This window comes from Pelecanus crispus, chromosome 7 (genome assembly GCF_030463565.1).
Source record: "Pelecanus crispus isolate bPelCri1 chromosome 7, bPelCri1.pri, whole genome shotgun sequence".
Classification (NCBI taxonomy): domain Eukaryota; kingdom Metazoa; phylum Chordata; class Aves; order Pelecaniformes; family Pelecanidae; genus Pelecanus; species Pelecanus crispus.
In genome coordinates this window covers 13,919,102-13,941,348 of record NC_134649.1, presented here as the reverse complement: position 1 = coordinate 13,941,348, position 22,247 = coordinate 13,919,102, and the positions used below count along the sequence as shown (strand labels likewise).

The window sequence follows — 22,247 nt, the reverse complement described above, 5'->3', positions numbered from 1 at the left end:
GACGGAGTTGTTTTCCTCTCTTGGCTTCTCTACTGTGTTTAACCGACTGCAACAGAACTGCATGTATTAAATTCAAATTTGATTTGACCTAATAGTTCACCCTTCAGTGCACTGTGGGATTAGCATGAATTGCAGGTCAATGGCATGGTTAGAACAGAGACAAAATGTTATACCTGATCAGTTGCAGACATCTGCAGAGAACTGTCACTTTGATAAAATTAGGATCAAGAACCCTGTCTTGTAGGAAACATGGCATTCAAATGCTTTGCATTTCTTGAGATCTGTTTGAAGTGGTAACGATGTAAGAAAGCACAACTGCTCTGTCTTTGAAATTAAAATGTCAGCTTTTTAAATAACTTCTAAAAAACAAGGAGGGGTGGGATGAGGGGGGGAATCGGAAAAAAAAAAAGAAACGTTTGTGGATTGAGATAAAGACAGTTTAATAGGACAGAAAAGGAAGGGAAAATAATATTAATAGTAATGATAAAAGAATATACAAAACAAGTGATGCACAATGCAGTTGCTCTCTGCCCATCGACCGATGCCCAGCCACTTCCTGAGCAGCAGCCCCCCAGCCAGCTTTCCCCCAGGTTCTATACTGAGCGAGACGTCCTGTGGCATGGCATAGCCCTTCGGCCAGCGTGGGTCGGCTGTCCTGGCTGTGCCCCCTCCCAGCTTCTTGTGCACCCCCAGCCTTCTCAGCTGGTAGAGCACGAGAAGCTGAGAAGTCCCTGATTTAGTGTAAGCACTACTTAACACACTGCTGGTTTAGTTATTGCTGTCAACATTATTCTGGTACTAAATCCGAAACACAGCACTATGCCAGCTGCTAGGAAGAAAATTAACTCTACCCAGGTGTCAACCAGGACACTGTCGTATTCTTCATGAAGTCTTCATATTCGGTCAGGTTCTGCTGTTCTTTACAACAGTGAAATTATGGATAATTCATTTTCTTATCTTTACTATGAGTTAATTGGGATATAAATTTGTTAGATTAAAGATATCCCGTGTCACAGAAGTGTTGGCAGGAATAATTTGGGAAAAGTCTCTGCTTGAACATCTGAAGCAACAGGTAAAGCATTATTAGGAATGGCATACCATGTTCTTAAAACAGCAGCGCTTGTATGAGCTTTGGAATGACAGCGTGCGTGTAAAGGAAGGATTTTTACTACGCAGTATCATTTACTGCTTGCCTTGCGGCTTTGAGGGATGAAGTTAAGAATCTCGACACCTGGAAAAAGTCGTGTGCCACTTGAGTCGTTTAAAAGCATGCCGTGACTAGAGGTAGCGGCAGCTAAGGGCTGTCGCAGGCATTGCCCTCTGGAAATGACCGGCACCCGCTCCCCGTCCTGCCCGGCCCCGCTGGGGTGGGGGGGTGACCTGCCCCCGAGGGGCCCGGCCGCGGCGTGGGGGCGGGGGGAGGCGGCCGGGCTGCCCGGGCCGCGCTCCCGGTGCTCGGCGGCGCTCCCCCCTCTCGCCCCCGGCCCCGGCCCCGTCTCTTCCCCCGCCCCGCTCCGCTCCGCTCCGCTCCGCACCCCGTCCCTCCGCTCCGGCGGCTGCCGGCCCGCCGCCACTCCCCTCCGCCCCAGCCCGCGTCCCACGGCGCCGGCAGGCATAAATCCCTCCCCGCCGCCCGCAGCCGCCCCGCGGCGATGGAGGCGGCGGGCGGCCGGGCGCAGCGGTGCCTGCTGGCGGCCGTGGGGCTGCTCTCGGCGCTCAGCGCCGCCGGGACGCTCTTCCTCCTGGCGCAGTGGCGGGAGCTGGGCGCGGCGCTGCGGGAGCTGGAGGCGGCGCGGCCCGCCGCGGCCCACGGCCCCCCGCGGGACCTGCTGGGCGGCCCCGGCCCGGAGCCCCCCGCGGCCGCCCGCAGCAAGCGGAGCCGCCGCGGGGACCGGGAGCGGGACCGCGCCCGCGGACACGTGCGCGCCGAGAACGAGGAGATGCTGATGCTGCTGACCTACTCCGTGGTGCCGGTAGGGCGGAGGCGCCCGGCCCGGCGGGGCTGGGGGCGGGCACCCGCCTGCGGCTGGCCGCCGTGGGGCCCTGCCCACGCAAGGCTCCCGCGGGGGCGAGGGCGGCGGCGGGGGGCTCCCGGGGGTCTCCCGGCGGCCTGCGCAGAGCCGGGGGGCCCGGGTGGGAAGGTGGGGAGCCGGCAGCGACGGCGTCGGCCCTCGGTACCCGCCCCCGGGGGCCGTCGAGCTGAGCGAGGCTTCTCCCGGCCGCGGCCCGGAAAGGGCCAGGCTGCGCTGGCTTACGGGCGTCTGTGTGAGCGCCCCTGGCAGCCCGGTGCTCACGGCGCTCCCTCCCATCCTTTTCTTTCCCGACTATAAGCGTTAGACTTTCCCAGAAAGAGCTGAGGCACTTCCCGTGCTCATGTTCGTAACATTCTCATTTCTGCTGGATGTTCTGATGAGTTGCAAAACGTTTTGGAGCGCTGACTCTCAGCGTGCAGGGCGTGTAACGGGAGCGTTTGCCCAGCCAAAACCCCATGTATTTTGCAAAGATGACTTTTTAACTGCTAAATTTTAGTCTACTCGCTAGTCCGCTCGCACGCTAAACCTGCGGTGCTGGCGTTTTCATTTGTGTTGCCAGGTCTGGCCCACTCTTGCTGGTGTAGGGTTCACGTTGCGCAAAAATATCTGCTTGATGCTTTGAGGAGTATCGTGCCTAGGAGACGGGAGTTGCCTGCTGTCATCTGTAAGCGCTGAGGTCTTAAGAGTTGATGGGCCATATGGCTTACAGGTTACAACCGAGCTTTTAAAATGGCATTTACATAGACAAATGGAGTAAAGTTGTTTGTTAGTAGCATGGATTTAATGAAACTTCAAAAATTTAGTTGCAATAAAAAGTCAGCCTTCCAGTTTCCAAGGTTTCAGGTTTTTAAATCTCTGCACCACTAGTGACAAACCACCACCACCACCACCACCCCCATGTGTTTTCTGCTGTTCAGCTTCTCAGCAGGAGGTACTGGATGTTACTTTAGCCTCACCTTTCTTTGAAATGGATCATGCCCTTGCAGTAAGTTTTAAATTTAAGGTAGTATTTGATGGGTCAGAAGAGGAGAGCTGTTATGTCCTTTCTCTGGCAAAACTGCATAGTTTTTGCACTTCGGTGAAAAGATTATCCTTGCTTGGTAGGAACTAGGTCATGTAGTTGAAAAATTTTGAATAGAGTGAAAAAGGAAGGCACTTCTTGAGTGCCATGTTTTTTAATTGTCACCTGAATTGCACTGATTGGTAAAAATAATGCTGCTGAGATAATTGGAGGGCCCCAAGGCAAGCTGTAATTGCTTCAGCAACCTCAACAAAACCATTTAGATTAAAATGCAGTTTGGATTGGAGCACACATGGACAACGTGTATTTTACAAATTACAGGGTAGAAGCCAAGTGTTTTTGAGGGGGGTGAGAGGAAAGAGAACAAGCAAATTCTGATATTCAAAACCAGTTAGCTCTTCTCAGCTAATTTAAATTGAGTCTAAAACTTCTAAATGTAAGAGCTGTTCCAGTACAGTCTGGAATCCAGTAAATTCTCAGTATGTATCCAACAGAATTGAAATCCATAGTCAAATATAGTTTGATTTTGCAGCAAAAGAGTTTTGCCATTAAAATGCTTGTCTTTTATTTGAGTCTGTTAGATTTGCCACTTGAAGCTAATGATGCATTAATTTTAGAAATAAAGATTGACAGCGGCAAATAACCTTGCTAGGATTAAACAGAAATCTGCCTTTCAGATTGACTTGCGCTTGTTTGTTCTGTCTTTTGGGACTAGCACATTCCATTATTTGTAAATAGAGTAATTGTACAAAGATGAATACATGTGCAACTCTGGGTAAACATGCTCATAAATTATCATCTGTTGCACAGCCCTGAAATAATAATCCTTCTCTTTTCTTACTATAAGCATTAGACTTTCCCATAAAGAGTTGAGCCACTTCTAGTGCTCATGTTTGTAATGTTCTTATTTCTGCTGGATGTTTTGGGGAGTTGCAGAACATTTTGGAGTGATGACTTTCAGCGTGCAGGACGTGTAACATGAATGTTTGCCCAGCCAAACCCCATGTATTTTGTAAAGATGACTTTTTAATTGCTAAATTTTAGTCTAGTCTAAATTAAAAGCATCTGTATGAATGTCTCTTCCAGCTACGTTCTTATAAAGCCTGTCATCATTGGGATGAAGTATTTTTGATAAAGGTCCAGTCCAAATTTGCAGATCTTGGTTACTCCAAGATAAGAAATCACTTTCTTGGAACATAGGTCATCTTTCTCACTGAATATGCTATATTGGCAAAGTATCCATCATTTGATACGAATATAAAATAAAATTGAATGTACTTTTTATTGACTGATGTTGGCTTTTAATACCTTCCACTGATAGGGTTAATGCATGGACAACCACACATGTTTTACAGTAATGTGCGAACTTTAATGCCTAGGTGATGTATGGAGTTGTCTGTCCAATATTTTCTTCATATTTTCAGTAAGGTTTAAAATGAAGTATATTGAACAGATTCCTACAAGAGAATCACTGCCTGAAGAGACGGATGGTGTCACAATGTTACGGTAGTTCTAAATAGTTTATTCTTATAAGCACAGAGTGAGCAGTTGTATCTTTGTTTTTGGAATTATTTCTGTAGGCAAAGTAAACTAGATACTTTTATGGCATGCATTGTTTTCAACTTTACTTTCTTTGCAATATTAGGTCCGAGTGATGGTGGATTTATGTAACAGCACAAAAGGGATATGCTTAACAGGTATGTTTATTGCCTTAAGCATTACATCTGTGTTACCTTCAGGAATACAGAATTACAATGTTTTCAAAGAACTTGAGGTCAATGGCTATGTCAAGGAACTATGCTATTTACTCTATCAGAATTTATGTATCAATTGGGTTATTTATTTAAAAAAGATAACAGATGTACTTTGGGACTTATGTATACCTATTTACTAAAAATGCTGGAATTTAAGGAGCTCAGTTGATGTTAGTTGGAGCTATTTCTTTCCCCTGTAATTTTTGTAAGCAAATCTTATAGACTTGGGTGTTTAAAATACTAGTTGAGATTTAGTCTCGGTATTTTTGTGTATGTCCCCACACTTCAAAGCTAACATGGGATGAACATATAGGGTGTAGAAACTTGCTTCCATTGTTGTAACTGCTGTGGAGTAGTGGCACTTAGATGAGCAACATGTTTGCCTCCCCTGCCTTGGACCACGGTAACAGGACCTTGCGTTTCACATGTTACCAGTGAGGAGCTGGAACAGCTGATGGCTGGGACAAGAGAAGATGTGAGAAGTTTCTATGTGATCTGGTGAAGAGAATGTCAGGTAGTTGCCAATTTAAGGGCTATGGCCCAGCTTTGAAGTCTGTAACAGACTGAGTTGTGCTCTTTTTGGAAATGAGAAGATTAGAGTTTAAGAAGATGCTTCACTTGCTGTCTGGTTTGTATTTTCAAATGGCTATAAAGTCCATTTGGCTCAACTGATTTCAACATAAATGAGAATTACCATAGTAAACCCAGGTGTTAAATACTACTCCTGAAACTGTAGATCAGTTCTGATTGCAACCGAGGCTGAACCACAGACAACCTAGAAGTTTGTTTCTTTGGCCTCCAGATTTCTGAATTCATGCTAAGTGGTGCTTTCTGCACCTTTTTACTCTCTTGACACTATTAAATTCTGTCTCTGTCACTGCCTTTCTCTGCTATAGGCCTCTGTGATATTTGCTACTTTTCAAGCACCTTTCTTATTTATCTTATGCTTATACAAGGATAATCAAGAACCTCAGTTTTTGAGATGAGGAAGTAATTGAATGCACTAATGGATGTAACGTTGTAGTGTGGAAAAAACTGGTCATTTACTGGAAAATTGGCAGAAAGATGTTAACTGATGTTACTGCCTGTACTGATTAAGAGGGATAATTGCTGTAATGGTGTTATAAAATGGTTTTCACTTTACTCATAATGCTTTCTAATTAATGTTGAAAATTGTCATCTTTAGGAAAATCTAGTAATTACTGTTATTTTCTGTTGTATAGAGTTTTGTTGAAACGAGACAGCACTTTGTTGGCTGGATAAAAACGTTCACATAACTAATTTGGTTCTTTAATTGCAGCTACCACCTTTCTTTGTATTCTCCTAGCCTGCTTTTCCTGTTTGGTTTTTTGTGTTTGTGTGGTTTTTTTTTTTTCTTCAGTTTTTTTTTTTTTTTAAATGTATATTGGAGATCATATAATAAATCTTGTTACAGAAATGTTTTCTGGTTTACTCTTGCTTTACTCTTGCCTGCTATGCTTTCTTCTCATTCAGGCCCTATACTTGAACTAAGTCAGAGAGAGTGAGACAGATTTTATTGTATTACATGTTGGTGAATAACTGAAGCAAGTCCAGTTTCTAATACACCAACCCGGTTCTGTGGGGAGCTTGGTCCAGTCTGGAGAACAATTACATGTGAAAAGCGTGATTGTGATTATTGTGATTTAGATGTAGTTAAGAGGAACGACAAGACTCTCCCCTCCCCCCCCCCCCCCATTTAAATAGTCTGATTCCTGAACTGCAGCGAAATATCCATAAAATACAGAGACGCGTAGCATGTATTTTTAATGTGTATTTTCAACAGGATTTTTATTTCTGACATTCATCAGTATTGTAAAGCTATTCTTCTTCTCCTATAACAGGATCTTGGAGAACACTTCCGTAAAGGCACTGTAATGATTGTTAGATGCCTTGCATCCATGGCATTGTAAAGGCACCTAACCCCTGACAGTGAGATCACATTGCAGAGGCAGTTGTTTGTCAAACCTTTATCAACTGAAATTTGCAAAAAGCAAAACATATGTGTATATGTAATTGCTTTTAAGGATATTCTTTCAGTAAGTCTGAGTTTCTGCTAATGCTCAAGTGGTTAGTTATAATACAAGCCAGTTATATCCATAGGTGTTCATTTTGAAATCTGAGGGTTTTCCTCCCCTTTTAATATTGTCATCTAATGCTAATCAATTAAATTTGGATTTGTTTTTTGTTTTCTTGATAGATTAAACTCACAATTTCTTCTTTCTTGTGTTCTTTTGCTTTCCTGTTGTAGGCCCCCCAGGTCCCCCAGGTAAGGTACTTGGACAATTGCAGTAACATTTTTGGGTAATTTAAACAGTTGCTGGTACAAAATGTTGAAATGTAGAGATGTATCTTTTATAGAACAGTCTTCCTTTGCTAATTAGAATGAGGGGGGTGGGGGGGTGGGGGGTGTGAATGAATGCCTGCCTTTATAATTTTTGTATTTAGGTCAACTCATGCCCCTTCTGAGAGGGGGGAGGTTTTAGACATTACACTTTTCTAGTGGAGGGAATAGAATAGTTTCATATTTGCTAAAACGTATTTGATCAAAACCAGATGGAATTAAGTGTGTTTAAGTAGCATTTAGCTGAAGACATGAGTGTACATATATATATAAAAAAAACCCCAAGTAAACTGATATTATAATTTAACACTAAAAACATCCCTTTAAAAAATGTTGGTTATTGATTCCACCCTCCCACCTCCCCCATGACTTTTCATCCTTTCTTATTTGATTCTCTCTTTCTGCTCTCACTCATGTGGTTGCTAGGCTATATGAATGGTTACTTGCTTGCTTTCTGTGCTTCTTTAGCTGTGGGTCTCCTTAGAATAATTCTTTGTATCAGAAAAGTATCAGGTACTTTTTTTTTGTGGGGGTTCAAATAGTGACGAAGAGGGAGTGATGTCTTCTGTATCAACCAGACATGGTTTGGTATTCTGGACAAGTAGGTAAATGCTTTTCGTGTGTTAGATTAGTCTGGCCAATATCATAAGCAACATTAAAGCTTATGTGGCTTGCAGAAGATATTATAGTCACTGTCAAGTTCAGAAATAGGATGGGTTCCACTGTTTGTCCTTGAAGTGGAATCCAAAAGGCTGATCTGTTCTAACCTTAATGCAAAACGTGTGCAGTATTCATTTCAGTCAGTTTTCTTATGCTAAGGCCCGGGCAAACAAGCACCTTACCTTTAAGTTTGTTTTCATAGTTTTTTGTTTGTTTGCTGGTGGTGGGTGTTTTTTGTTTGCAGCGTTTGGTTTGGTAGTGGGTTTTTGGTGGTGGTGTGGTGTGGGTTTTGTTTTTTTTTTTTAAGGAGGATACTCTATTGGCATGGAGAACATAATGGCTAATTAGTGGATTTTGTATGTCTGAGGAATATATAGAGAGATATATAAAAAATACTATATGTAAATATAGTAGATCTAAGGATAAATTGCATTTAACAGTGGAAATTCAGTTATGCTGCTTGTTTTGTTCAGGACCTCCTGGACTTGATGGACTGCCTGGCTACAATGGATCAGATGGAGTCCCAGGTATACCAGGACAAAAGGGAGAACCAGGAATAAGTGGAAAAAGAGGAAAAATAGGTAATTTGTTTTTTGGTGGTTGTTTAAAAAAGAAATCCTTTCTTACTGTTACATTCAGATGTAGTTACTTTTAGAACTTTGTACAGGGAGAAGGGTTTCAATGTTTACAAAGAAGTTGCACGTTACAGAATTCTGTAGTATTCATTGTCTTACACTAAGCTTTGGTAGATTACTTCAGACTTACTCCACAGTGAGGAAGATGGTATACATACACTATAGAATACTGCAAATTAAAGCTATTGAATGCATTTAATTGAATCTCAGTATTCTGAACTTGCTAGTAAATACTGTTATTGTAAGAATATTTCCATTCCCTCAACCTGCCAACATAATGGCCCTTTGACTTCAGATGTCTTAAAAAAAGAAAGCCAGGGTTTGCAGGTGGAAGTTGTTGTACACTACCACAGTTTTGGTTCCCGATTTGTAATAACTATGTCAGGAGCAGTATATATATTTCTGTATTCTTCTTCTTTTCTGTATTGTCCATTTAGGCTGGAAAGTCTTGGAGCAGCTTTTTTTTTTTTTTTAGTCTCAGATAAACTTTGTAATGCAATAGGGTCTCTAGGTACTATTTTAATGTAGCTGACACAGACAGAGCAGCCTTGCTAAATAGCCCATAGGCTGTGTGTAGCCCATCAGCAATTTTCCATGGTGGTTGAGGAAACTATTTGGCCTAGCTTATTGATTTCACCATGACATGCTTCTACTAAGAACAGAGAGAACCAGCAGCAGAAGTGCTGTCATCTCTTAGCTGTCCAGCTCATCAGCACATGAGGAAATGGGACAGGGCAAAGGCTGACTATAGAGAACAGTAGTAGACCTGGCATGCTAGATACAACAGATCACTGTTCAGTAGCTGAAATGGCAGGTAGGAAGTTACTGTGCTCAGAGCCTGTGAACTACTTTGAAGTTGTAACGCAGTAATTGGTTTATCTACTGACCTATCTGATGTGCAATAGCTATGTGCAAGCACTGACGGATAATTGGTGTCTTCAAGGCAGAGCGAGAAAGCAGCAGGTTGTGCATGGTAGGAGGGTAAAGAGACAAAAGGGCATCAGAATGGTAGAACTGAGAGGGCGTAGAGAAGAGGAAGGGTATGTTGATGAGTAGACATGCTAATGTTAGCAGGTTGGTATTTACAGTGGCCCGTCTATTATTCTGGCTTTTGCACCTAGCCATGTGGGCTTGCTGGCAGGTACAAGTGGAATGATTGTGTACTGTATCTTGAGACACTACATGGTCTGTCACTTTAGTATCCTCAACAAATTTTTAAAATTGGAAATGAAAGCGAGAACTGGTCTTCAGAGAGTCAGGTGGCCATTGTGCCAAAGACACGTTTCAGATTTTACCCCAAAACTGTAATTCTGTTTCTGATTTCACAAAATCAATTTCAATAGTAAAACCATGAGTAGAAAACCAAGCATTTTCTTCTTATTTGAAACCTATGCCTGCAAGAACACTGACATTTCTATTTGTACAGCTGTTATGTTTCTCTTTTCTAAAGCAAGAAAATACTAACCGCCACAAAAGTAGAGGGTGCAAGTTTTGATGTGTCAGTTGTACAAACACACCATTGTTTTCCTTATTGCAAAACTAAGCCACACAGGACAAAGGAATATCTTGTTAAATATGTTACTTTACTACATGATCAACCACAAAAAGTATGTGGACTGATCATGATTCTAACATGTGTAGAGGGAGGGTTATATTAGCCATGTGAAAATGTTACTAGGTAGCTGTATCTATGCTCTGTTGGGACAGTGGAAAATGTGAAAAGTACGAAGTGTGTTGTAATCTTAGTGCGTAATTATTTTAAGAAAAATTCTAGAAGAACCATGAAAATGCTCTTCTTTAATGCCTTACAAATGTCAAATAAATATATTACTTCACATCTTTCCTTAGTCTTCCTACTTATAGAATCATGGAATGCTTTGGGTTGGAAGGGACCTCTAGAGGTCATCTAGCCCAACCCCCCTGCAGTGAGCAGGGACAGCTTTAACCAGATCAGGTTGCTCAGAGCCCCATCCAACCTGACCTGGAATGTTTCTAGGGATGGGGCCTCCACTGCCTCTCTGGGCAACCTGTGCCAGTGCTTCACCACCCTCATTGCAAAAAATGTCTTCCTTATATCCAGTCTAAATCTATTCTTCTTTAGTTTAAAACCATTACTCCTTGTCCTGTCACAACAGGCCTTGCTAAAAAGATTCTCCCCATCTTTCCTATAGGCCCCCTTTAAGTACTGAAAGGCTGCGATAAGGTGTCCCCGCAGCCTTCTCTTCTCCAGGCTGAACAACCCCAACTCTCTCAGCCTGGCCTCATAGGAGAGGTGCTCCAGCCCTCGGATCATTTTTGTGGCCCTCCTTTGGACCCGCTCCAGCAGTTCCATGTCCTTCTTGTGCTGAGGGCTCCAGAGCTGGACGCAGTACTCCAGGTAGTTACACAGAAATTCTCCAGTCAGCATTAACGAGGCCTAGGTCTGTATATTTCATGTTCAAATCTCAGCGATCATTAGGTAAAGAACATATTATTTGCACCAGATGGATCGTACACTGTTTCCTGTCATATTAGGTGACAACACTGCTTTGAAATCAGAACAAATTACAGCTACCCAGTTAAGTGCAGGTGAAAAAAACCCAGAGTGAATATATTTGGTATTAAAAAAAGTATCGATTGATGCTTAATACTGGAACAGTGTTCTTGGTACTGAAATGCTTTTTATTTGTAGGTGTACCAGGACCAAAAGGTGATCAAGGGCAGAAAGGAGAACCTGGAGAAATGGGTTTACCTGGCAAGGATGGTATGCCAGGAGGAAAAGGCGCAAGAGGACCAAAGGGTGAAAAGGGGGATGCAAACAATGATGTGGTATTAGAAGGTAGGAGGAAGTGCTCTTAGGATCTCTCTTGCAAAAGTGTACTTGACAGAAAAAGATATACTCTGCTTCTGAAGCATGAATGTGGTCTGCAAGAGTAGGACCAACCAGCATAACCGTGCTATCCACAGTGAAGTCTGAGTATTGCTCTGCCCAGGAGATTATGTTCTCTTTTTAATGCAAGTGTTCACAAAAACTTTTCTGCTTGGGCTTTGAGTTGAGGTGTGTATGAATTCCACCCTTTCCAGTACAGTTCCAGACAGTTGACCTCCTCCTGCTCTTTCTTGCAGTGCAGTTTTATTTTTCTATTAGAAAATGAGGGGCAGATTTCCTCTCAGGAATACGTGAAGCAGCCACAAATATAAGCTGTGTAAAATTATAGCACTGTAGCCTCTGAAGTTGAGGTCTTAATAAGTAAAAGGCAACAGTGCTTTATAACTCTCTAACGAGCCTGTAATCCAGACAGATAAATTGCATTAATGTCCTACAACTTGTGAAGTTCTGTACGGTTCACGTTCTAACAACCAGCATCCCAGTGAGTTCATTGTACCATATTTCTGTATGCAGAAACCTCTTAAGAAGAGAGAGGCTGTTTTAGAGATCTCTCAAAGATGAGACGTGGATATATACAGTTCTCTGCATGTTCCCTGTTGCCTACAGAGCCTGTGACGTTGTACTCTGTTTTGTACATAGGTGCAAAAGGTGAACCTGGACCACCAGGGCCCCCTGGACCACCTGGACCTCCAGGGCCTCCAGGAAAACGTAAAGGTAAAGGTAAAGCACAGCTTCAGGAGAACATATACGCCAGCAGATGCACAGGTTAGTTCTTTCCAGTGTTCTTTTTGGTATTATAAATAGGTTCAAGATTAAACCCATTGCTCCAAGTCTCACAAAACAGTAAGCATGTGTTTAATTTTGCCAGCATTAGTAAAACTGCACAAACTTAAAGCTGAGCATGTGCTTAGGTGTTTTGCTGAAATAAAATTTGGATAAGGCAGCAAATTATCTCCAGTATAATATTAGTCTTTTAATTGTGCTATGCTAATGCTCAGGCAAAATATTTACACGTGGTGTTTTCTGTTAGATAGGGTATATTTGGAAAGTAAGAGAAATGCAGTTGAAATTTTTAGCTTTTAAATGCTGAATTTTAATTTTACATATAAATGTAACTGTTAACCAGGCTACATTTCAGTGTATTCTACAAAATTAAATTGCCTGGTCATTGGCAGAACTGAAGCAAGCTTGAACTACTAAGACTTTTAACAGCTGGAGGAACACAAAAGGATTCTCTGAGACTTGTGTCCATTTGAATATGTAAGTTTTGGAGCAGGGTGATCTTGAGTTCTTTTCCATTGTTGCTATTTATCATCATTGTATCCCAAATGACAGGTGGATCATGAGTCCCTTTTATTTCCTTTACTGTAGCTGTGTTGGTGAGATATATAGCTAATTCTAATATTCAGAAAGGAAAAATTAAAGACAGAGTAGATTCCCTTCAAACAGTGGCTACAAATTGCACAGCAGATACTGTTAGAACCAAAATAGAGTATCCAGACTGCCAGGTCATAGACTGTATGCTGAAGTGTAGTAGCTGCTACACGTTGGGGGTTTTTTTGGTGGTGTTTTTAAGTCACTGATTAGGATGCTGACATAATCAAGAATTTGCCATGAGATTATCTCTGGCATGATTTTCAGGTGTGCTGGATACCAGCATATCCTCATGGATTGAACTTGATCTTGTGGGTTGTTGAAAAATCATGTCAGTGTTTCATGTCACAACTTTTATCCATGTTTTGGAAGATCTTTTCCTCAAATAGATTAAAGGTGTGCTTCAGATAAAATCCGTGTGTGTGTGTGCATGCACCCATGTGTGGGTTTTTTAATGAGTAAAGTGCTGCTTCTGCTGTGTGGAGCAAATACAGAGAAAGTTAGTTGGCATATATCTCCTCCTCCAGCAGGTGGCTGGTTGGGGGTACTCTGCTGTCTTGAACAGTGTATTTTGTAAATACATTGACAGATATAGTGTACTGAGCATATTATTTCCATGCCTGAAGTCTATACAGATTTAAATATATAATCATAGCTAAATACTTTGTGGAAGAAAGTATTGGTGTCAACATGATACCAAAGACTATATTCATATTGTAAAAACCTTCTATAGTAAACACATTTACTATATTTTTAGAGGTATTTATACTTATCATAGAAAAATTTAATTTTCAACTGAATTCTTCAGATAGGCTTGGAATTTCTTTCTGCATGTTTGAGTGGGAATAGCTTCTAAGAGGTTAACAGGGACATTGAGACTCTGTGAAAGTATCTGCAACTTTTGTAATAAACTTTTATTTTCAACAACACTGAAAAGAAAATTGAATCTTTGTGTTCTTTGATCTTTCTAATGCTCTAAACATTTCTGTTTTGAATTAGAAGTATTAAGTGAGTGTTTGATTTTTCTAATGCTTTTTGGTGCCAGTTCAGGCACGTGGGGGAGCAGGTGCGGTTGGGAAGGCTGGTGCTTGGAAATCAAGTATGTTCTTACTTATTTTGTTGTGAAAAATCAGGATCCGTGTTTTAAAAGTATTTCAAGATGGATGTCTGAAGTTGCTGCATTTTTGAAAATTTTGGCCAAAAATATTATCATAAATATCATCTCTCTCAAAAAAGATCTGTTTTTGAGACTTGCATTTCAAATAATTTCTGCATACTGGAAGAGGAGAGCCTTTTTTTGGCCAGTGCAGAATTAGCAGTAGAACATGAGAGGAGCTGGTGGTTTGGATGCTCAGGAATGCAGGTTCTACAAACATTGTGGTATTGTGATAATTGGAAAATTTTGGTTCAAGGTATTAGCTGATTATGGAAAGCAACGAGAAGCTGGTGCAAGAACAGCATTGCATTTCCAGCTTACTCCAGCTTGAGAATGGAAGCAAACCTTTGGTTTTGGATTTACATACTGGATCTGCCTGTCCTTGTCTTTTACCCCTCCCCTGGATGGTATTGCATTTGAGATAGTTGCGGCTTTCAGTGACTGTTGCTAACCCTACAGTTCTGGGATGAATTTTCCTCCCAGCCCAGATGCCTGTTTTCAGGGAGGTCAGAGTGATCCTATAAAAGAATAGCAAAGTCACTAATCTTTCACATTTCTGGAAAAGAAGAGACTTATATGTGACAATGTTTGGTAAAGTGGGGTTTCTTTTGCAACTGGGAATGTAGTTTCTTGATAGGCATACTGAAAGGGAATAGCACAAAATAACTGCACGAAGTTGAAGTGTGAAACAAGCAGAGCAATTTGTATGTCTCGCGATTAATAGGGTGATATGTTTTTATGTCACCATCACTCTGCACAGTTTGCAGAGATGAAAAATCTTTTTTTATTAATATAAATGCTCTTACCCAGTGAATATTTAATATTGGGTAGAACATATATTAATTATTTCCACCTCTTACTTTTAATATAGCATGTAATTGTAGTTGCAGTAGCATGTAAGAACCTCAGTCAGGAGATGCTGGGTACTGAAGTATCAGAACAGAGCCCAAAGAGCCTCCTCACAATGGAAAGTAGATAGCTGGAGCAGAAATCTTGTCCTATTTGAAATTCAGAAATGCATGAACTGTTGTACAAGATATAATTGGACCATTTACTCAGGTAGCCTCTTTTCAAGTGTTGAAATGGACTGAAGTGCTTTGGAGAATAAGCTATCTGATGGGTTTCTGGTGGATTTTAAATCCCAGTGTGCAAATGGGAGTTATACTCAAATAAGTCTGCAAAGACGAGATCTTCCTCAATGAGCATTTATGTTTTATGAGTCAGTAGGCTGTGAGATATCATTACCAAAATTCAAAGAATAAAACAGCTTTTGTAATTAAATATTCATATCCCTTCGAAGAAAAGAGAATACACATGCTGATTTAAAACTGTAATTAACTTATTACATAAGAATACAAGAATGGTTTCTCTAAATTAAATTTTGAATCAGGTACAATTTTATTTCTTTAAGAGAAGAGAATAATTAGTTGGAAGCTCAGTTGTATTTGTTCTCTGTGGTACTGTTAGCTAATTCTAAAAGAAACAGAACATCCCTGCTTCACAGTCCCTCCAACCCTCCCCAGACAGACCAATCAATAGTTTTAATGTCTTATAAACTCCATTAACTCTCAGCCAGAATATTTTATGATGGGAATCAGTAGGATATCCATCTTTTTCTGATGGAAAGAAAGCATTGGAAATTTCACCTAAGAGTCTCTGATTGCAAACTGTCTTTTTAATCTTAGTTGTTTTCTGTTTCATGGAGCTGAAAGTCCTCAGAGAGTATTGCAAATATTCTCAAATGCAAATAGTGCACTCAGCTTCACTACAAACACTGACCTGGTTCTTGACTATTCTATAGTCTTAGACAAGCTACTGTATAGGGAACTGCTCATTCCATTAACTGTATCTATTAGACTCAGCCCAAGAAAATTAACTTGTGCATTGCAATTTATAATTTCCCCTGAGTGGGTCCCTTTTTTGAGATATTTTGACAATATTTTGAGATCAGAAACTGGAAAAGGATCTAGAGGGATCGCTAGATTCTAGCTATAGGCATTCATCTTCCCATGGTTGGATTGACTGTTTGTGCATTATTTTGGAGATGCTCTGTGATCACTTACAAACTTCCAATGGCATATCACCAAATGTCCTAGATAAATGGGTGGGAGAAATATGTAGTGTTCTTGCTCTATCTTGGAGTAGTTTCCTTCTGCATGAACAAAGAGAGGATATAATCTAAAGGAGAAAACAACAATGCAGTATAATCTGTCCTTTCTTTCCTGAATGTCACAGTACCCTTTCAGCCATTACTTTATAGTTATTTCCTATTTTTACTCTTTTTCTCATTTAAACTTTATCACAGCCCTGTAAATCCCAGAAATATATTGGAAGGCAACAATGAAAATGCATGTCCAAAAGAATTTGCAGCCTGCATGTCAAGCAGTATGAAATGTGTAAGATGAAAGTTAAGAATGGAATTAGAAAACAAGGCTACAGGGAAATCAGGATATCTTTAGCAAAGTGCTGAGAACTGTTCTCTGGTTATTCATTCTAAGCAACCTGAAATGTGTTGCATTGTTTTAAAGGCAGAACAGGTATCCGGGTTTATAGAAAACGGTCCATAAATAATTTAATCCAGGCATTGTTTAACAGTAAATGCTAAGAGAAAACCCAACCAGTTACTCTTTAAATTGTTGTTGGGAAAAATGTTTCCAGGTGTTTGTTTCTAATGTGAACCATTTCTGTGTGTGTAAGGAATACGGTGTATAATTTCCCCTGGTCTTTCATAGTGCTTCTTTAATGGCATGGATGACTGACCTGCATTCTTATGCGTTATGCGCTTAGTGTATGTGTTAGTATTTTATTACTGTCTCGGGCATTAACCGCATGAGCAAAACTTCCAGTGTTGCTTACAAAATAGACCCCCTCTGCTGGTGTATGTAAATCTGAGCATGAAGCTTTTGAGTTTAGCCATCATTCATTCCCAAGAAAGCATTTTTGGTATTACTGCTAAATCAGCCAGCTGCCAGCTATCTCAGTTGTCTAAAGTAATCTAAGGAAAGGGGCAACTCTATCTTTCTAAGCAGCTACTCAGAAATTCACAGCTAAGGAATTAAATCTGTTGAGCTAAATTAGTTACACCTCAAAGTTGACTGTCAGCCTGACAACTTTAAGGAAACAAACCAGCCTGAACACTTCAATTCCTTGGCAGAAGTGAGAGCAAATCTTTTTTTATCTCATTTTTTGTCCAGATCAACCTAAGCTTTTTTTCCCAGATCAAACAAAATCCCAGTTGTCATTCCTTTATTTTAGTGGGAGTCACCGATGTGGCACAACTGTCACGTCAAATATAGAAAAATGACATCTTTCACCCTTTCTCTCTCAACTCTAGGTGAGACATGTGCTGTACCAAATGATGATACCCTGGCTGGAAAAGCTGAAGACAGAACCCCTGGTCCTTCAAAAAAAGCTGGTAACCTGCTACAGAGCATGACTAACTGCTACTTACTATTTTAATGTCACAGATAATGGACATGTGCTTTTTCTCTGCTAGAATGTGTCATAACATCTGTAGGAAGTCCTGTTCACTTTGTCAGTGTACAGCAAACATTTGGAACTTGGATGCGGGAACCTGCAAATATAAGTGATGAAAGGATTTGGCTTACCATGCATTTTTCAGGTACACTAGTAGCAGTCGCTGATTAAAAATCAGTTGTTATACTAACATTCTTTCTTAATTCCTTCAACCTAAACTAATATTTCTAATCAGGTATGATGGGTTTTTTACCCACATCTTTTTCAGACTATTTTCCCTATTACCTGTATAATACTTGACTATACATATGGTTATAGACATTTGTAGTATCTTTAGACATTTTCAGAGTCAACATCAGATTTTGAAATAGTTTGAGGATTTTAGGGTTTTTTTAACCAAACCAGTTTAAATGCCTGTTGTTCATGCCTTTTTATTCTTTTCTGTCAACAGTTTCCTATGGCTTTACTTCCCTAAATTGTAGCTAGGAGTTTTGCCTTTTCATTTAGCTAGACATGCAAATGAGTAAGATGCTGCATGAGCTACATTTACTGCAGGAAAACTTCCAGGACCTAAGCGGAAAAAGGAAATATTTTCTGTATATTTACCAACTGTGTTCAGAATTAGGGCCCATCAGGTCTGTGGGAAGGAGGCCCTTCAACACCACCTCTACAGATTTTTTTGGTGTTTGTCTCTGGATTATTTTATCATGTTCCAGCAAGTTGAATCACTATTGAAAACACAAATACAGTTGTTGTCTGTCAGATATTTGATTGAGATTGGCTTTCAGTAGAGACTGAATTTTAGGGTAGAGATTTCAAAATTAGATGAACCAAATGACAGTCCTTTTTTCATGTTTTCCCCTTCATTTAGGAAACTCTATAAAAGAATATGAGAATTCCAATGCCTTGCTGAATGACAGCTACAGGATCATTAACATCACAGGATTCTTTTATGGATGTGGTCATGCAGTACAAAACAATCATCTGTACTATCAAAAGGGAGGAACCAATGTAATTCTGAAGTAAGTCAAACATAGTTCGCTTAAGGCAAGTGATGTTGTGGAAGGAGGAGCAATGGGTTAGAGTGACAGAGGTGAACCTCAGAAAAGCAGACCACTTTCCTTGTACCATTTTGTTTCTTTTTGGTCCTATCTAGAATAGGAAGAATGGAGGAATGGTTCAGAATTCTTTCCAGAACCGAACAACTAATTCTTTCCAATCCGTAACTAGAATGTGGGCCATGGGCCTTCCATCTGTGTGTGCAGATGCTGTGGGAGGAGAGGAAGTGGGAGGGTAGTCCAGGTCCATTACTCTGCTGTGACAGTCAGTTCTTTAAGCACTGTTCAGCTCTGTGTCTAAGTGGTTAACCTGAGTAGTTACTACATGATAGGACAACTGGGCCTCCAGATTAACAAAATGCCATGTGCAGAGGTGACAACAGATTTTTCTTTTGGCTATCCTGGGGTCCAATGGGTTTCTATTATACATTACATTGCCGTGGGTGTTCTTGCACTTGGATTCTTTGCTGTGTTTGTAATTGCAAGAAAGAAATGGGAACTGACTAAGGAAGTAGAGGGTCAGAAAAAAGTATTTTTTTAAAAAAAAATAAGCTGTGCATCTACCTGGATCAGAGTAAGAATTGGCTCAGCTGCAGTTTCGGGGACACAGATGAGCGGTTATATGACTGTAGCCTACTTGTGGAACTTGGCTTTCCAGAACTTCTTGCTGCGTTGATGCACATGCTTTGCTCTCGGATAGCCCTGTTCTTAGCTGGTAGGGGTTGAGTTAATGCTGCTAGTGCAGAGGAATGCACTAAGGCACCAGCTGAGGACATGGCGACCTGGTGAATTGCACATTCCATTGCGAAGGAGTGGCTCCACTGTTTGATTTCCTTGTAATAAGAAGTTCCTACAACTCTCCCAGTGTATCTCCCTGAATTGGAACTGGGAATTACATCTCTGTTTCTTCAGTTTCTACTGGGGACAGAGACAGACAATACAAATCAAAACCAAAATCTCATCTTGTGGGAAGAGCCAAAGAAAGACAGTCCAAGGGCAAGTGAAAGATTGCATCTGCTTTCAAGTTCTCTTACATGACTCTGATGTTTGAGCCAAGAACATTACTATACTTTGATGTCTGTTCCCAAGCAGGTGTGAGTGCTGCCTTCCTATATTCATTTGGATGCCAAGGAATGTGAGCAAGCTGCTTGGATTCTATAATATTTATTCTGCCAAAGACAACCCCACTTTTTGGCAACATCCTTTAAATATCTTTAGGGCTTTTTGTTTATACATCTGTAAAAGACCATCTCTGTCTAAGCAGTACACAGTGATAGGACAGAGGTTCCTCACCTTTGCTTGGGTAGCATTAATTGGGAAATGCCTTCAAGTACAGATGAACACAAGTTATTTGTGGAATTTTCAAAACCTCTCTAAGAAGTTGCTGAGAGATGGCGTTTCTGTTCAGGTATTCACTCTAAGATTATGTACCTTCAGCACAGATAGAATGAGGCACTATGAATTCTGTGACAGTGGTGTCCTTGATTTTGGGCTGCAGAAAAGCTTCTGGGAGTTTTTGTATTGATTTAATGGAAAGAACAGGTGAGGACCTGGGCAGTTCATTTTGCAAATGTTGGAAAAAAATATTTAAAAGGAGTTTCCTGTCATATTTAAAAGCTGATAAAACTAGGTTTGTCTGACCTTTGGCAGGTTTTCTCACGACAGTCAGATCCCTGACAATTATGATTGCTTCATCCTTTCTTCCTTTGTTTCATAACATGCTTTCCCACCTCTGTAATTTTTGGTTGACTTCATTCATCCTAGTGATTGGAAAAGTGTTTGTAGCTTGAGTTCCCTGTGGTTGATGAAAATATTACACTGTATCTTGTCATTTACCCCAAGGTACCAGAAAGTTAGGGAATGTCTGAACCATTTGGAGTTCTAGGCTAGACTGTCCTTGACTGGGGGAGCAGAACAGAACCTCAGGAACGAAACCTCACTTTTTTGCTCCCTTCAGGATTTTCACATAAAAGAGGAAAAGACAGGTGTTCTGCGTTGCAGCCCTTGCACATTTCTAATGAATCTTGAGATGCTTTCTATCTTGTTGGCTCTTTATAGAAAAAAATCCTGAAGAAAATCTGCATTTCTATGTGACTGTTCCTGCTAAGGCTCTCCTTCTAGCCCTTGCCCTTCCATGAGGTTATTTACAAACGTGAAGCAACTAACAAGATTAACTGGGTTGACACACATATTTCTCAGAAATCTTCAGCCTTGAAGCCTTTTTTTTTTATTACATGTACATACTGCCGGAATATGGAGTTGCTGCTGATATGAGCTTTACAAAAGCTGAGGGGAGTCATCTAGTTAGTCATTCTTGACTTTTCTTAGGATGATTTTTCCAGTATATGCTATCAATACCTCTTCCACAGAAAAATTATTCTTCCAGTATTTTTCCTACTCTTCTAAGTTCCTGGATCTGAAATGTGCCTGTCATTAAGCCTGTCTTTTCAGAAAACTTTTGTAACTGTAGCAGATTCCTGTACGGAGTAATGTTTTTTCCTCTGTTTGAAGAATGGAGCTATACAGTTAGACAGAAGTCAGACAATGAAATGTGCTTCATTTACAGAAGGCATTGCTTAAAAGGATAAAGCATACTCTCTCTGCCTTTGCTAAAGCCCTGTGTTATTCAGTGATTAAATGCTAACTGCAAATGTATCTTGATAGTAGCTGATTACCTTCTTAAACTAGTAGTGGAACTCAATTTAGCTGCTCAGTGCTGCTGTCCTCGCATTATCATCCTATTAAGGAATTTCAAGGAATAAAAACAGTTTTATACATCAGAGATGAGACATTCAGACTGTCCTGTTGGAGGCCAGCATGAGGTCAGAATTTTGGCTCTGCAAAACTAGAATTTTTATTCCTTTGATGTTTACTCGAGCAAATCACTGCATTATCTGAACTGTTTTCAAAAGAGGAACTCTTAAGACTAGGTGAACCTGCCCAGAATTCATGCTGGTTTGGTCAATCACATTTTCTCCCTTTAGTTCCCACCTAGTAGAAAGCAAACTTTGGTACAGATCTCATTTCACAAGTTTGGGCCTTCACCTGGTATCTAATTCTTTTTTCATACCCATTCCTTTTAGTTGCTTCTTTCATCCTAGTGATAATAAAGCTCATAGACTAAATAAAGTGAAACCTACCAAAGTGAGTTCATGCTCTTGTGCACCTTTTAGATTGGGTATTATTTTGGAATTTTCTCCTAGTGTTTTGGAAGGTGCTTTGAGTGGAGTATTTCATCTTAAAAGACATCAGAATGGTCCTTGAACTCAAGTATTTTCAACAATGCTTCTATCAGTAATAATGCACTCTGAATTGATTCAACCCACCAGTGTGTATAAAAATGAATTTTTAACACAACATACTGAATACTTACTTTATCTCATTTCAGACTTGGGCTTGATAAAGCATCGTTGGGCACACTGCTAATTGAAAATGCCTTATATCATGGTCGTAACTACCTCTTTTCTAACTCGAAGACGTATTTCAACGTAGCAGTGGATGAGAAGGGTCTTTGGATTATATATGCCTCAAGCACTGATGAAAATATAATAGTAGCACATATTGATGAAGAAACATTTTCAGTCATTCGGCATATCAATACTACATACCCTAAGTCTAAGGCTGGTAACGCATTCATAGCATGTGGCATTATGTATGTTACTGATACTAAAGATATGACAGTCAGTTTTGCTTTTGATTTATTGAAAGAGAAGCAGATTGATGCAAGGTTTGAGTTACGGTCTTCACAGTCTGTTCTTGCTATGCTCTCATACAGTCTAAGGGATAAGAATTTGTATACATGGGAGAATGGGAGCTTAATGGTATACCCTGTACATTTTGGCAGATGA

The 22,247-nt window shown here is 40.5% G+C and overlaps 1 protein-coding gene across 1 annotated transcript; it reads left to right on the top strand.

The window, feature by feature from the left end:
- The first annotated feature begins 1,652 nt into the window (after positions 1-1,652).
- On the top strand, positions 1,653-22,247 carry GLDN (gliomedin). Its single transcript, XM_075714458.1, has 10 exons — positions 1,653-1,973; positions 4,700-4,751; positions 7,078-7,095; positions 8,304-8,411; positions 11,137-11,283; positions 11,974-12,099; positions 17,199-17,279; positions 17,361-17,486; positions 18,213-18,363; positions 21,788-22,247. The coding sequence occupies exons 1-10, from the start codon at positions 1,653-1,655 to the stop codon at positions 22,245-22,247; spliced, it is 1,590 nt and encodes a 529-aa protein (XP_075570573.1).

Coding starts and splice junctions, on each gene's coding strand:
- GLDN (XM_075714458.1), top strand. CDS start 1,653: ATGGAGGCGGCGGGCGGCCGGGCGCAGCGGTGCCTGCTGGCGGCCGTG. Junction 17,280..17,360: donor TGGTCCTTCAAAAAAAGCTG/GTAACCTGCTAC, acceptor TTTCTCTGCTAG/AATGTGTCATAACATCTGTA. Junction 18,364..21,787: donor GGAACCAATGTAATTCTGAA/GTAAGTCAAACA, acceptor ATCTCATTTCAG/ACTTGGGCTTGATAAAGCAT.